General features: G+C 44.7%; 1 protein-coding gene across 4 annotated transcripts in view; it reads right to left on the minus strand.

The window, feature by feature from the left end:
* The window catches only part of Rbm47 (RNA binding motif protein 47), a 135,216-nt gene that overhangs the window by 131 nt on the left and 118,154 nt on the right, over window positions 1-16,931 (minus strand). For all 4 annotated transcript variants that reach the window (XM_031342482.1, XM_031342485.1, XM_031342483.1 and 1 more), the window contains 4 exons: window positions 6,960-8,119; window positions 5,839-6,045; window positions 3,515-3,720; window positions 1-596 (listed from right to left, as the gene is read on the minus strand). The exon at window positions 1-596 is cut by the window's left edge and continues 131 nt beyond it. In XM_031342482.1, coding sequence (XP_031198342.1) covers window positions 366-596; window positions 3,515-3,720; window positions 5,839-6,045; window positions 6,960-8,088 — 1,773 coding nt within the window. In that variant the 5' untranslated portion in view covers window positions 8,089-8,119 and the 3' untranslated portion in view covers window positions 1-365. The remainder of the gene's footprint in view (window positions 597-3,514; window positions 3,721-5,838; window positions 6,046-6,959; window positions 8,120-16,931) is intronic.

A 16,931-nucleotide genomic window follows, 5' to 3' on the forward strand; every position in this document is an offset into this window, starting at 1 on the left:
GAAAACTCTGGAGTGCAGAAGTTAAGAAAATAACCTTCATACTGAAAATATATCCTTAAAAAACAAAAAACAAACCTCTGTACAAATGCAATAGAGCGCACAAATTTTAAAAGATGGCATTAAGGCATGAGGCGTCACAAGTCTCTTAGAAATGTATGAACGCAGGCCTGCTAAGTTGAAAAGTCATTTTCAAAAAACTCGAGTGAAAACTTCATGGATATAAAATATTTCAGTGTGCTATTCGATAACATTCTTCTTCACCTGCAGGTTTTGCTCGTGTGCCAACCCGACACGTTCTTTCTTCATAAATAATAAAGTGTTCCTTCAGCGGGGTTTGGTGGCTTGCCTTGGCTCTGGTCCCCATCTCAGTAAGTCTGGTAGACGTCGTGGATGGGCACCTGGAGAGCAGCGGGGAAGGCCTGAGGTATGTAGCCGGCGTAGCCCCCGTACACGGCGGCCGCGGCGTTCTTCTGTAGTGTGGCGATTGTGGCAGTGGCCGGAGCAGCAAAGGGGACGTAGCTGGCCCCGTAGATGCCGGCGGTGGGGATTCTCTGAACATTGGGTGCCACCGTGTACACAGGAGTTATTGGACGGCCCTGAAAGACAGACAAACCAAAGTCCTTCCTGAGCATGTGTGCAGGCTCATCATCTATTCGAATAAGGGGCACCCCAGTGGGGAAGGAGAGAAGACATCTTGGTAGGGAGGCAGGTGAGTGACACTTAGTACAGGAGAAAGAAATCAGACAGAGCAAATAGCCATCTGCCAAGGGCTTGATGCGCTCAGGTTCAGTGTTCAGATACATGTCAAAGCAAGAGGCTGCAGGTTGAGCCAGAGTTGTTAGACACTGGAATCTTTGATTGGTCATTCTGTTTGGTCAGTTAAAGCCACAAAGAGAGGTAATGAGGGGGTTGAGAATCTGCCTTAAGAACACTAATTTTTAAGCTGTCCTGGGTGTGTCCCCCTTTCTGTTTGAAAGTGAAGCATATCAAGTTTCCATAAAAAATGGGGCTTGGGGGTGGGGCAAGACTGTGAGGGTCAACATATCACTAAGAAACATGAATTTAGTTTTGGATTTGGGGCACCACGCAAGGAATAAAACTATCTGGTGTGCCTTATGTTCCACAGAATGGCCTGAAACTAAATGCTGGTATCTTTTCTGTACCTTGCTCTAACTTCAGAATAAGTAATCTAAGATATAGGAAATGGAAAATACATTTAAAAAGCAAGGTTTTGGAGCTGGAGAGATGGCTCAGTGGTTAAGAGCACTGACTGCTCTTTCAGAGGTCCTGAGTTCAATTCCCAGCAACCACATGGTGGCTCACAACCATCTGTAATGGGATCTGACGCCTTCTGGTGTATCTGAAGACGGCTACAGTGTATGCACATAAACAAACAAACAAACTCTTTTTTTAAAAAAAAAAAAAAGCAAGATCTTCATACATCTTGTATATATTAGGCAAGTGCGCTTTAGCACCCGAGTTTATAATAATAATATTAAATAATAACATTATTATTTAACCGTTTAATTTGAGATAGGATCTAACTTGCCCGGGCTAGCTTTGAGCTTGCTCTGTTGACCAGATAAGCCTTGAACTTCCCACACTCCCGCTTTGGCCTCCCACGTAACTAGGATTACAGGTCTGTGCCACAGATGTGGCTGCCTTTAAGTTTTTTCTTCTGTTGTTGTTTTAGGACAGACTCTCATGTAGCACAGTTGACCTCCAATGAACTCTACCTCAAGTCCTGATCTTCTTGCCTCTACCTGCTAAATACTGGAATTCTGAGATTCTAATCAAGGATTAGGGTATCTCTATCACAAAGTCTAGAAGTCAGACTCACAAAACCATGTTCAGAACTTCTATCTAACTTAAGAGTTCTTAACCATGGCAATGGTCATTCGCACAGCTGAGAGACTTTGGCCTTCCAGGTGCTGCTCTTTAGATCCTTATCTGTATGATTTTATTAAGTCATCAAAACCCTCAGTCAAGGCCCGGCGGTGGTGGCACATGCTTTTAATCCAGCACTCAGGAGGAAGAGGCAGGCAGATCTCTGTGAATTCCAGCCTGATCTATATGGTGCAATTGGGGCCAGCCAGGGCTACATAGACTCCTTGTCTAAATCTGGAGCTGGAGTTACAGGCAGTTGTGGGTTCTGGGAACTAAACCTAGGTTCTTGGAAAGAGCAGTACATAGTTCTAACTGTTGAGCCATCTCTCCAACCCTCTACACTTATCATACAGTGTTGGACATTTCAAAAACTTATTTTGTAAGTGGCATTGAGTTGTGCTGTGTATTTGGGCTACATATCTAGACCACATCTCAAAAGCAAAAGATAACAAACAAAATGGCTCTGAATTTTAAAAAAAATTACTTAGTAACATGTTGATGTGTGAATAATTCCAACTGGTTTAACCCTTTCTGAATAAAGCAGTTGAGGCTTAGTACAGAGAAGAAAGGGGAGGTAAATAGCTATGACAACTCAGATGTCTGGTCATTGGAAAATCACCTGAGATACCTGTACAAAACAGATTCTAGAACCCCAACCCAGTCCAAATGACATGCAGTCTTCAGGACAGGGATTTCTGCTTTTAAAACACACATCCTGGATAATTGTTGTTCAGTGAATTGAGAGACCCGGGCCATTCATACTTAGGATTCATTCACTCCTTCAGAGAGAAATAGTTTTAAGATTTTTTTTTTCCTGCTCAATAGATGCCTTCCCCATATGCTACGCAAGGAAGACACTCAGTCCTAGAGGGCGGCTTTCCGAGAAAGAACAAACTAGAAGTTGTAAGTCACAGCGCAATGTGTTAATGAGAGGTCTAGTAGTGGATATTTGGGCAGGTGGAGGGGCGACTGAAGAGATGAAGGGAGAGTCATATCCTCAGAGCCAACCAGGGTGAAAGTGCAAAAAGACAAGATCAAAGCCAGGGCAATCGCAGTCTGAATCGTATCTGAAGGGGAGGAGGAGTCTCTGCATCTACTCCGTTAAAAATTCTTCTTATGAATTACATGTCCATTCTACACTAGAGGGAGGTCAGAGTTGGCTTTTTTCTTCACCATGTGGGTCCTGGGTCTTGAACTCAGGTCATCATATTTGGAAGCAAGCGCCTTAACCTGCTGAGCCATACTGGTCCCATATATATTATATATATATATGTATATATATATATATATACATTTAAAAATAATAAACTTAAAAACAAACTTCACAGAGCTAACATTTCTTTCTTGCTATTTCCAAGTTGTTGTTTTCTTTTTTTTTTAAGAACTAGGAGGCCATCGCAGTGGGGGGATATTTGCCTAACATGTATATCACTCTGAGTTTGATCTCCTGCCCTGGAAAAAAAAAAAAACCTACACATTTTTAAATATCATGGCACCAAGTATATTCTCAGGGCTGAATGCTAAATGAGTCTATGATTGAGAGAGGCTCCATAGATAAATGATGGCAACCACAACAAGAACTCTAGAGGCTACATACATAAATTCCCAGCCACACCAAGAACTCTACCTGGAAAGGTGGCGGTGTGGATACTGCAGGAATGACGGCGGCGGCAGCAGCAGCAGCAGCGGCAGCAGCGGCAGCGGCAGGGTCAGGCTGCACTGCAATGGGGCTGATCATGTGTTCCATTGTGTGGATCTTGCCATCTTCAATTATTTTAGGGGCTGGAGCTGCCTGGAACATGGAGTACTGGGCACCGATGGCTGGGATGGCCACTGTAAGAGAAGCTGGAGTAAGACAGGTGCATCACTCGCTCCTACTGCTTGCTGGTTATGTTTTAAAATCCAGGTTAGCAGCCCTGGACTTCTGCACATTCACATGGCTCTGCTTGGCTCCACATCGGAATGGAGTTTCTCCACAGTGCACTGCGGCAGGAGCACTTCCAGTGAGTGTCTGTACTGATGTTTCCTAACATGCGTGAGTGTGAGCTCTGCTTATTCTTGCTTCCATTACTCACTAGCAAAGATGCCCTTTGCATGTTCACAGTGTATTAAGAAGCAGGATGAATGAGGTATCATTCTGACAGCTTAGAGATGTGAGTATACTGTCCTCATGTTAGAATTACTGATCCAATTGGGTCTGTATGTGGGAGTGGGGTGGGGGAGATCCAATAAAAAATGGAAAAGCTTCCTGTGTGCTAACATCCACCTGTAGTAGTGAAGCAGTGGGTGATTGGCTTTTCACTCGAACCTGCCAATTCAAATAATTTCTGTGAGTAGAGAGTCCAAAGGAAAGGCTTCAAGCAGAGATTCAAACAGATAGAATTACTCAACGTCAATGTGTAATATCAAGAGATCAAAAGGAAGAGATGCTAGACCCGGTTTGGGGGATGTGTGCGCCGAAAGGATAAGCAGAACATGAAACATACACACCAAGAGTCCTTTCATTTCTGTTTTCTCTCCAACTGTAAGCATGTTTCTTCTATGAAGGTAGACGTGATCAAAGGTGAAGAGACAAAGTGGTCATAGATAAACAATGGCTTGGATTTTGTTAAAAATAACAAAATCTAAAATCATAACCAAACACCGTTACCTTCCTTTCCAATCAAATCTTCGACTAGTCTTGTGCCCCAATGCTTTAGCATTGTCCTGATCTCTCTCAGAAGGACAAAGCTGAAACTTGAAATGATCCAGATTGAAGCCACATGGGGGCTCTACAGAGAAACTGCACTGATCTGGTGACCATCCTACGGGACTCTACCCAGAACACAGAACTTCACATAGCTAAGGACTGTTCAGTGCCAGTCATCTGAGTACCTGAAGCCAGATGGTAGGGCTACTTCCCCAGCTACCACCAAATTCCTTCGGTACTTTAAACCTATGTTCCAAACATACCAATTCCTTGTCTATTCTTTAGGAAAAGAAGTGTGCAATCAGGAAGGGAGTGGATGCCCTTCAAAAAGCTCTCTCTACTACCCACAGTGAGGCCAAAGCGCGAGGAAGAGAATCATACTGGTTACCCACAGGAGGACTTCGCCATGGGTTCAGAGGTTAGCGGCTGGACAATCTGCAGACAATGAGTTTGCCAAACTCAAACACAGTCACAGATTCTTATCCTTCCTCACAGCAGGTGACCATTCGGCCAACAATGCTGGCAGCCTGGTGGGGCCAGGTGCAAGGTCCTTGGCTCAAAGGATTAAGCATCTCTATTCTAAATCTATGGATTGCAGAATTTGGTTGTAGAAACCTTCACCTCGCCTGGAAAACTGGCACTATTTGCTCTGGCAAAGAAGTTTCTACTTTCTCTCAAAACTGGTGATCCATGCCGGGTGGTGGTGGCACACGCCTTTAATCCCAGCACTTGGGAGACAGAAGCAGGCGGATTTCTGAGTTCGAGGCCAGCCTGGTCTACAGAGTGAGTTCCAGGACAGCCAGGGCTACACAGAGAAACCCTGTCTCGAAAAAACCAAAAACCAAACCAAACCAAACCAACCAACCAAACAAACAAACAAACTGGTGATCCTTGTACCCTCCGCTTTCTGCTGGCTGAAGCACAGCTTGGCTGTAACTCAGTGATGGTGTTCACCTACACTCACAAGGAAAAGACAGGATCTAGATGACAGGAGAGTCAGGGAGTCTCATACCCTTCTACCCTTTTCCCACTCTTATCTTTGCCTGCTAGGTCACAGACAGAGAAATAGCTCAGTGACAGGTGGGTGATACCGTTCCCCTAAATTCTACATAGATAAGGCCAGGGTGGGGGTGGAGGGTCCTTTTTTACAGAAGGGCAGAAGAATCCACGTAAGATCTAAAAACCATGAAGACTGGGACTTACTCAAAAGAGAGGGTTGGGGTTTAAGAGCAAATGGTGCATTTGTTCTGGTTTGTACTGACCTGTGCCAGGTTTAATGGCAACTGGATTGACGGTAGAGATTTCCAAATTCGGCACAAGTTCATATCCTTTTTCTTGCTGTTTGCCTTTGCCTTCATGATATCGGCTATATATACCACGGCCAGCAGAATATCCTCCAAGGTAGGAGCCCCTGGGCCCTGGGGTTCTGTTTCCAGCTGCGCCTCTCCCTCGGCCTCTTATGCTGCCTGCTTAAAATAACAACACAAAAAAGGGTGAGCCCGCAACAGGGATGGTCCAGGGACCTTTAGTTTGCCCTCTAAGAGGCAGGTGGCCACAACTCTGGCCTTCAGTGAGCTAATAAGACGCTTCTGACAACCTACTTTGGTCTACTTTAACATTCTAATCTGCCAGCTTAAGTCAAGGTGAGTTCCATGGACTGTAATTGCAACTTCGATTTTAGAGTGGTGGCACTTGGGAGTCACAGGCAGCACTTGGGAGGCAGAGGCAGGAGGATTTCTGAGTTCGAGGCCAGCCTGGTTTACAGAGTGAGTTCCAGGACAGCCAGGGCTATACAGAGAATCCCTGTCTTGAAAAACCAAAAATAAAATAAAATAATATAAAAATAAAAAAGTTAGATCTGGAAAGGAAGGGATGTGCCCATCTTCCTTCCATATTTTGTGGTTTAAAAAAAAAAAAGGGCTGAGTATATTAACTCAGACCCAGTGAACAGGACAGAGTTCTTGATTGTATGTTAGGTTTTCTAGTGTCATGCTTGGTCTTATATCCTAGTAAAAGAAACCATGATTTCGCTAACCAACATCAACACCTTAAGATTTAACTTCAGAAATAACACAGGCTGGCCTCAAACTAGGACTCCTCTAGCCTCACCCTTTAGAATGCTGGGGTTGCAAGGCATGGCTCAGAGTCAGATTGTACTATCCAACAGATAAGCAGGCCTGCTCTACATGGGCTAGTCCCTAGCCAAAGACAAAGCGTCCCAATGATTTGACCGCTCAAGTTCTCTCCATAGTACAGTTGTGACTATTAGTCTGCTCAGAACTTAAACTGGTAGGGCCTAGTCAACTGTAGCCACGCTCAATCGAACACCCTTGTCTAGGGGGCTGGACACCCACGGGGCCCTCAGAGAAGAGTCGCCACTAACTTTTCACGAAGTAGTCACGGTTGGGCCCAATGAGTGCGTTGTAGGGGTAGCCATAGTAGGCCAACGTGTAGGGGTCGCAGGAGTACACGTAGCTGGGCTGCTGCGCTACAGCTTCAGCTGAGCCACCACCACCCTTGGCTGCCTTCTGGTAGCGGGAGTATTGTTCCTTGTCCACAGGCTTGGCCAGCGTGACTTCTAAGCAGGAGCCCTCCAGCTCTGTGCCGTTGAGGTTGTTCATGGCATGCACAGCGTCCTCGCGGCTAGTGAAGTGCACGAAGGCGTAGTCACGGATCTTCTTGACCCTTTCCACGCAGCCTGGGTTGAACTGGCCAAAACTCCTCTTGATGGTCTCCTCGGTGGTCTCGATCATGAGGTTGCGCACGTAGAGGATCTTCACTGTCTGCATCACGTCTTCGTCCACGTCAATCTCTGGCTCGGCCCAGTCCACAGCAATCTGGTGGCCCCACAGTTGGATACGACCCGGCATGAGCTTGCGACGTGCCATTGCTGCGGCACGATGGCTCTCGTACTCCACAAAGGCGAAGCCTCGGTTTTTCATCTTGTCTGCCGCACTGGCATACACAATCACATTGAGCACGCCCTCGGTGACCTTGGCGATCTCCTCCAGGATCTCCCCGCGCTTCTTCATCTTGGGGATGCCACCGATGAAGAGGCGGCAGTTGTCCACACTGCAGCATACACCCAGCAGACGGCCCGGGCGGATCTCGTAGTTGTTGAGCTCACGAACAGCTCGCTTGGCTTCGTGCTTGTGGCAGTACATCACGAAGGCATAGCCGCGGTTCTTGCCATCGAAATCCATCATGAGGCGCAGCTCATAGATGCGACCTACGGTCTCAAACACAGGCACCAGCTCATCTTCATATACATCACGTGGGATCTTGCCCACGAAGACCTCACAGCCACGCTGGGGATGCGGGCCCTCCCAGCCGGGCGGGGGGCCACCGTACTTGCGCTGCCCATTCTCCTGTACCATGCTGTAGCCGGTGCGCTCTATCAGTGCCAACAGTGCTGCCTCATTGGGCGCACCTGCCACACCCTCCGGTACCTTGGTGGAGGACCCTACTGTTGGATCGCTGTTCATGGCTGTGGTGGAATCTTCTGCAGTCATAATGTCAAAGGCATCCACAGCTGGTGGAAACCTACAAAAGAGAAAGGAAGAGTGTGAGTGAGGAACCGGGCAAAGACTTCGTCCTGAGCTCACTTCCTTTGTTTGTGCTCACTCTGGTGATGCATTCTCATGAACAGCCAGGTCGTGGGGTGCCGAATTGAGATTCGTGGGGTTTGATTGAGGAGGCTGCTGTGGAAATGCAGGTGGGCTTAAAATAGTCAAGCTGTGAGAACCTGCTGTCATCTTTGGGGGAAATCTTAATTCTCGTAGCAAACAATGACTTTTGTTTCATTCCTGCACTTTCGACTCTCGCATCATTTCACTATAGCACATTGCAAATTTTATTTCTTTGGTATACATAGCCTGTTGTTTTAAAAGGTAGACCTTTCCATTGCACTGACAGAAAGTGAAGGACATAATTGTCCCCCACTGCGATGTGAGTTGGAATGGAAGCAAGAGCCTTGTGCATGCTAGGCAATCGTTCCATCACTAAGTTATATCTCCAGATACAGCAATGTGTTTATTAGAGTAAACTTCAAGGAAGTGTTTTCCTACAAGGTAGCTACTGAGCTGTGCACTTAAGTTTTCTACAGGAAATGGGATTGTCTCAATTGCTGTGGAGTTGTTCTAGTAACTAGTCAGAGTTCTAAAACATTCAGGCAAAATCTTGTGACCATTCACAGCTTTGGACTCAGTCCATAAAGAGCAAGGTTAACTCTGGGAGCTGTGAAGCAATATTTCTATGGGGAAAAGACACCACAGGTTTCAAAGAAATGTCACCTGCATTCTTAGCTCACCTTTGTAGCCTTTGTACACAGTATCTGACATTCAACTCAGTTTGCTCGGAGGGAAAGAGACTTAGAAGTTGTGTAAATTGCCCCAGTTCACATAGGAACCTAGGCTTTTGGCTCCAGATCCCATATTCATTTTTTCAGAACCATGCTGTGCAAAACACCTATTATTTATTTATTTATTTATTTATTTATTTATTTTAGTCAAGGTCTCGATCATACTCATTTCCATCTATAGTCATAGATGACCTGGTCTCAATTCTCTACACAGGTCTGGTTTGGATCTCAGGGTAATTCGCCTATCTCAGCTTCCTGAGTTCTGGGATTACAGATGTGAGCCAAGAAACCAAGCCCAACGTTTTGTTTATTTTGTTCTGTTTAAAGATCAGGTCTTCCTAAGTAGCTTAGTGTGATCTTGAACTCACACAACCTTTCTGCCCCCACCCGAGTTACCACACCTGGCTCAATACAATTTTGGAGCTGATGATAGGAAAGCTGCCACTAGCCACCTGCAACTAATGGAGCTTAAGGGAGCAAGAAACTGAATTAAAATTTTATTTAAATTAAGTAGCGACGGGTATCTGGTCTGAATGGTGTTCACCTCTCCATCAGAGAGCAGGGTATAATGATGTCATTAAAAGTTACATACACTGTGTGGTAGAGGTGCACGCCTTTAATCCCAGCACTTGGGAGGCAGAGGCAGGTGGATTTCTGAGTTCGAGGCCAGCCTGGTCTACAGAGTGAGTTCCAGGACAGCCAAGGCTACACAGAGAAACCCTGTCTCAAAAAACAAAAACAAAAACAAAAACCCAAGAAAACAAAACAACAACAAAACCCCCCCAAAAGTTACACATAATGGGGTCTGGAGAGATAGCTTAGCCATTAAGAGCACTGATTGCTCTTCCAAAGGTCCTGAGTTCAAACCCCAGCAACTATTCATAATGAGATCTGATGCCCTCTTCTGGGGTGCCTGAAGACAACTACAGTGTAACTTAAATATAATGAATAAATAAATCTTTAAAAAAAAAGTTACACACAATGCTTGTGTGTAATGAAAAAGTTCTGAATGAACTCTTTCTTTTTTCTTTCCTTCCACCCTTCCCTCCTTTCATTTATTTTAAGACAAGGTTTCTCTGTGTAAGCCTGGAACTCACTCTACAGACCAGGCCACCCCCTAACTCAGAGATCTGCCTCATGAGTGCTTGGATTAAAGGTGTGTACCACCACCACCCAGCATCTGAATGAGTAGATCTTATTATTGGACAAATGAAATCTATAGAAAACCAAGAAATGTGTTGGAGAGATGGCCCAGCAGTTAAAAGCATTGACTGACCTTCTAAAGGATCCAAATTTGATTCTCATTACCCATATGATAGCTCACACCTGTCTGTAACTCAAGTTCAAGGAGATCCAAAACCCTCTTTTGGCCTCCTTGAGCACTAGACAAGAATATGGTGCATACATACATGCATACACACATACATACATACATACAGGCAAAACACCCATGCACATAAAATGTAATAGTAGCAAAAGAGAAACAAGTATCCACTTAACAATAGCCATCATAAAACTTTCTCTACCTTTCTTGTACTGTGTGGGTTAGTGAGGTGTGGCTTCTTCCTCTTTGTAACAGGGCTTCATATTTTAGAAACATCCAGACACGTTCTCACTATTTGTAAAGATGCCACTTTAACGATAGCATAGGGTTTTATCATTTAACTATAACCAGGAAAACAGTTTACTTTTAAGACATAGAATTATGAATTGTGCGTAAGACTATTCAGGAAAAATCAAGGACCACTAAGGTGGCTGAGGATGTGCTTGTCTTGGGTGAGAGGTCCTGGGTTCCATGCCCAGTAGCACAAATAAAAAGAGAAAAGAAAGCTAAGTATGGTATCACACATCTGTGATACATTCCAGTATCACAAGGCAGAGGGTTTGAGGTCAACATACAGAATGAGAGCTGGTCTCACATAGAAAGAAAGAACCTCAAATCTATACTGACACACAAAACAGAGGTATGTATTTGCCACTAAGCAAAAGCTGTCTTCTTCTGGCCCATTTGCTGAAACAAGAGCAATAGGATAGGCTGGGCAGTGGTGGTGCACGCCTTTAATCCCAGCCCTTGGGAGGCAGAGGCAGGCGGATTTCTGAGTTCGAGGCCAGCCTGGTCTACAGAGTGAGTTCCAGGACAGCCAGGACTACATAGAGAAACCCTGTCTCGAAAAAACAAACAAACAAAAAAAGAGCAATAGGGTGTTCAGAGAGGGCCGCTGGAGCCAGACAGCATGGCTATCTGAGTCCTAGCTGACCCTTCCTAGTTCTATGACTTAGGACACTCAGCTATCCTATGAATCAGTTTTCCTACCTGTAAATGGGAATTCTAATGATAGTATGACTTTTGGCACAACAAATGAACTAACGAAAAGTGCCCTCTTTGCTTAATGCTTGCGGTTCAAGATGTGAGCCCTCAGCCGGCTGCAGCCTGCTCCACCTGCTCCAGCCACCATGGATTCCCGACCCCTAGAACTGTGAGGCACCATTGGTTTTGTTTTTACAAGTTGCCTTGGTAATGTTATCTTATCACAGGAACAGAAAAGTAAAGAATATAGACATGCCCACTTGGAGTCCAGGCTGGTTTTGAACCCATGTTCCTCCTGCCTCAGCCTCTGAAGTGCTGAGATTACAGACTTAGGTATCACAGCCATGCTGACCTTGAACAAGGAACTTTGACTTATGCCTAGAACATTGCAACAGCTCAAGAGATGCAATTATTATTTTTGATTCAAATTCTGGCAAAAACTCAGACCAAGTATTTGAATTTTAGAGTGATTTTAATTAAAACACATTTTTTTTCTTTCAGATTTTAGAAAATATCTGTGGGGAGCTGGTAAGATGGGTCAGTGGTTAAGGGCACTTGCCACCAAGCCTGACAACCTTTTGACTTCTATGGTGGAGAAGACCAAATCCTGGAAGTGGTCCTCGGACTTCCACACACATGCCCGCTCCCCTACCTACACAAATAAATGTAATAAAAAGTTAAACATGTGTCTTTGGATAGGGCCTCCTTCGATTTATTTATCTTGTTTTCTACATGCTTCAGTGCTTGCAAGTGAGCTCCTTCTAAAGGTTTTCTTAGTGTGTGTTTGGAATACTTTGGTTCCTCTACTTTCAGTGTCAGCATTGAGTGTGACTGTCTGTCTCCTCCCCAATAGAAGATGAGCAGGTACGTTTTAGGGGACTGTTTAAAATCAGTGAACTGCAACGGAGGATGACCAATACATACATAAACATACGTACAATCAAGAGAGACTCTGTGTTACAGTACAGTAACATGATGTCCTGTAAGGACACTGATGGATACCACAGGAATAGAACTTATGCCTTAGTGTCCTGCAGCCTCCTTCCTACCCCACCCCCAGCCCCTTGCTGCAGAGAGGCAGAAAAGAATACCAAAAGAGAACAAAACTGGGATTTCTATATAGGCGCTTAAAAAACAACATGCCTTTAAAAATGTGTTTATTTTATTCATGTGTGCATGTATGTGTACTTGCATGTGGGTGCCTGTGGAGGCCAGATGAGGGCATCAGATCCCCTGGAGCTGGAACAGCAGGCAGTTGTGAGATGCCACATGTATGTGCTGGGAACTGAACTTGGGTCCTCTATAAGCCACACACTGAACCATTTTTCCTGCTTCCTGAATGTCAAATCTTTCAAAAAGTTATACTTGCATATAATATACAAGGTCTTGCTTTTGATCCTCAGCCACATCACAAATGATTGATAGATAGATAGATAGACAGATAGACAGATAGATAGACAGATAGATGAGATATGTTGGATCAGTTTAGCACATTTATGAAAATCTAACAGCTCCATTCTCCTTATCATCCTGCCACAGTTAAATAAGTTATATAAAATATTGATACATAAATTGGAGGCCAAGGGGTGGAGAGATGGCTCAGTGGTTAAGAGCCCTGACTGCTCTTCCAGAGGTCCAGAGTTCAAATCCCAGCAACCACATGGTGGCTCACAACCATCTGTAATGAGATCTGATGCCCTCTTCTGGGGTGTCTGAAGACAGCTACGGTGTACTTACATATAATTAATAAACAAATCTTTAAAAAAAATTGAGGCCAAAACTTTAGATATAATAATAAAAAGTAATCATTTACTTAGTGTCTTTTAAAAAGGCTACTATGGGGCTAACATGTCTTTTCTCTCCAACCCAATAGCAAGCTGGACTCTACATCCTTTACACGGGGCTCAGCATGGACCACATATGGTCTGTCACTTGTTTAGGACAAAGCCCTACTTATAAAACCATATTCTTAATGTGAGATGGGGTGGGGGAAAAATGCGTGTTGACTGGTATGGCAGAGTCATAGAGTTCAGTAGTCGGAACACAGGCAGTATGTCTCACTCTCTAGCCTGGCCCCTGGTTTTGGTAAAACTGTCAGAGTATGTTGACTAAGTGAAGTTAAGTAATGCAGATTTGACTCAATAAGCCTATTCACTCTCTTCTATGTTCCAGGATGAATAATGGCTTAATTTCAGGACCACTGACTTTCTGTATATGTATGTAACATTTTGACTTTTCTGTCCATGTTTGTGTGTAGAAGCCAGAGTTCAATATTGGATATCCTCCTCCATTGTTAGCCACCTTATTTTCTGAGGCAGGATTGCTTGATGAAGCTGGAGCTTACTGATTTGGTTGGCCAGGCTGGCTAGTAGATTTCAGGGATCCACCACTCTCTGCCCACCAAATCCCACCATCCAGCGCTGAGTTGGCAGCCAGCGCATTGGCGTGCCCAGCTCTATGTGGTACTGGTATCCAACTTCTGCCCCTCATGCTTCTAAGCATTTTGCTGAGTGAGCCTTCTCCCTAGCCACAACACATTGATTTTATATACAATCTCTGGTTGTTTTCTTTGAACAGGTTGGCCTGTCCCAGGTTAGCCTCCAGCTCATGGCCACCATCTCGCTGAGCCTTCTAAGTGCTGATATTTCGGGCATGCATTATCACTCTGACAGTTTCACATACAGATAAAGTATATCACCATAGTCCCAGTGCCATCCCTTGTGACCCCGCCTGCCCCCTCAGGCTCTCATCTTATTCTAAGCAGCTGTGTAGTATTTATGAAATCTAGACGAAGAAATATTGGCGAGAAGGTATGACTCAGGTCCTGACACTCACATGTGAATGATGGTTTGAGAGACAGAGGATGTTTTCATTCTTCACCTTCTACCCACCCATCCATCTACCCGTTCTCCCATCCATCTACCCATTCACCCATCCATCCATCTACCTATTCTCCCACCCCCCACCCACCCAATACTTTCTGGGTAACCTATACCAATGTGTCCTAGTTGTGGGCAAGCCTTGTCCTTGTAGCACTCACCTCTCAGCTAGCTGAATTATGCTTAGACACAAGGAAGTTGAAATCTAAGGTACTTAGTGCTTACTGACCAGGAACTGCTTCCAAAGGGTCAGGCTTTACTTCTTAACACTTTGTAATAAGGTTACAGTCCTCAAGGTCAATGCCCAGCCATCTCAGAATCTAAAACTTAATCTTGAATTTGGGGGAGAATGAGGAGGGTTGGGTACATGGGAGGGATTAGGAGAAAAGGAAAGGGGGGAAAGGAATGGTGTAATTATATTTTAATTAAAAATTATATTTAAAAAAGGAAGCCAGGCAGTGGTAGCACACGCCTTTAATCCCAGCACTAGGGAGGCAGAGGCAGGGGGATTTCTGAGTTCGAGGCCAGCCTGATCTACAGAGTGAGTTCCAGGACAGCCAGGGCTATACAGAGAAACCCTGTCTTGAAAAACAATAAATAAATAAATTAAATTAATAAATTAATTAAATAAATAAATAAATAAAATAAAAAGGGAAAAAAATGGCCTTGTCGAGCTGAAGAAAAAAATTAGCCCCAGGGAGCTAGAGAGATGGCTCAGTGGTTAAGGGCGCTTGCTGCAAAGTGAGCTGGAGTTCAGCTCTAACACCCACACAAGCCGAGTATCCCGTAAACATTTCTAGCAGTTCCAAGGAAGCCCGCCTCTTCATCTGGTGTATGCGAATATGTGTTTATCTACTCACACTTAGATACACACACACAGACACACAGTCACATTCACACACACACGTAAATAAGCAAACAAATAAACAAATAGACATAACATTAGCCTTGGAGGCCCAGTGTGATATCACACATGGTCACCCCAGGTTTTAGGGAAGCAGATGCCAAAGGATCAGGGGATTGAGGTTATGCTCAGCAATGTATCAAGTTCCAGGCTAGCCTTTATCTTGAGAAAACAAAACTCTAATTAAGGAATGTGCTTCAGGGGTAGACTACTTGCCTAGCTAGTGCAAGGCCCTGAGATTAGCCAGGTGGTTCTGGGGTACGCCTTTCACCCTAGCACTAGGGAGGCAGAGGCAGTCAAGAGTTCAAGGCCAGCCTGGTCTACAGAGCTAGTTCCAGGACAACCGGGGAGGGTTAGAAGGAGAAACCCCATCTCAAGTTGAAAAAAGGGATTAAAATTAGCCTTGGACTGGGTGTGGCAGCACACAACTGCAATCTCTGAGAAAGTGGATCACGCCTTCTAGACTGGCTCTTTAGAAAGTCAAGAGCAGGAACAACAAACACCAGCAGGCTGCGCAGGGAAGTGTCTGAGACAAATATCAAATACTGACTGTCAAGATCCCTGCTTCAGGTAGGCGTGGACGAGGTTGATCCTTGGCTACAAGTAAAACAAGCATCTAGATACACAGCATCTAGATACATAACAGACTTTCTCCGGTTCCTTTACATGGCAGGAAACAATCTTTCAGAGGACCAGGCAGAGCACCTCAGATTTGAGAGCACGCCAAATAAACGGAGTCAGAGAGAGCAAGGGTGATCTTGAGTCCTCCAGTGGAAACCCTGTAAACTCCGAAACTCATCAATAAAGACTTTTACGTAACACTGTGTGTCTGGATGTATACCATGGGGAAGGGGTATTATTAGGGCCCCTACCTTACAGATGTAGAAACAGGCACAGAACAATTAGGTAGAAGCTCAGGGAATGAGCATCAGAAATGCTATTAGCCTGACTCAGAGTCCACACCACAGCTGCTGCAAATGATCCTCCTCACAGGTGAGGCTTAGAGGGAATGACAATGTGAGGGGTTCCCCGGGCAAAACTTCAAAATAAGGGATCAAGGAATGTCAGTGTAAGACAACTGAACATGAACTTGAGACAAGAATCCTGGCCCCATGTAAGACTCTTGTGTTTACAGGAAAGCAAGCAAAAGGTTCCCAGAGCCAGGCCAGCTTTAAACCAGTCAACACAGAAGTAGCCAGTGAGTTCTGGTGGAGACTGGCATATCAGCCTCCCGGGTGCCATGTCACAGGTAAGCTGGCTGACTGTGTCATTCTTCTCTGGTGCTGTGGCTCGGGCATCCAAGTATAAATCAGATTCTCATCTAACCCTTGGCTAGACCGAGCACTTTGCAGAGGCTGTTCCAGAAAGAACCTGAAGAGACTTGCCATACTAGATGCAAATGGTCCAACCATCCCGGAAGAGGCCAGATGCCAGGGGAGGCAGGACCCTCCCAATGCTTGCTCTCGTTAAGGCTGAGTACTCGTTACTCCTCACCTGCGAGCATGGCAGGTGTTTGAAGGAATTCATTTGTTCAGCTTGGCATATGCTACTGTAAAGTAAAATACACTTTCAAATAAAGCTATTGCTACTCTGGATTCTGGTAGAACTTTTGTTCTAGGTTACATTTGCCCTTACAGGTAAGCTTACGGCACCAATTCTCAGATTTGAATTATGGTTTTAGTGTGGTTCAGAGTATCTTTCATTCAGATTTGAGCTTTTAACTGGTCCAGCAAAGGTTGCCACTATACTTAGAACTATTTCTAGTGTTCAAAAACCAGTCTTTATCAAAGGCAAGTGTGAGTTTATTCTAGAATTACTTGGATTGTCAGTTAACTTTTGGTTCATAGTTCTTAAGTGTGTGTGTCTGTGTGTGTGTGTGTGTGAGAGAGAGAGAGAGAGAGAGA

This window comes from Mastomys coucha, unplaced genomic scaffold (genome assembly GCF_008632895.1).
Source record: "Mastomys coucha isolate ucsf_1 unplaced genomic scaffold, UCSF_Mcou_1 pScaffold22, whole genome shotgun sequence".
NCBI lineage: Eukaryota > Metazoa > Chordata > Mammalia > Rodentia > Muridae > Mastomys > Mastomys coucha.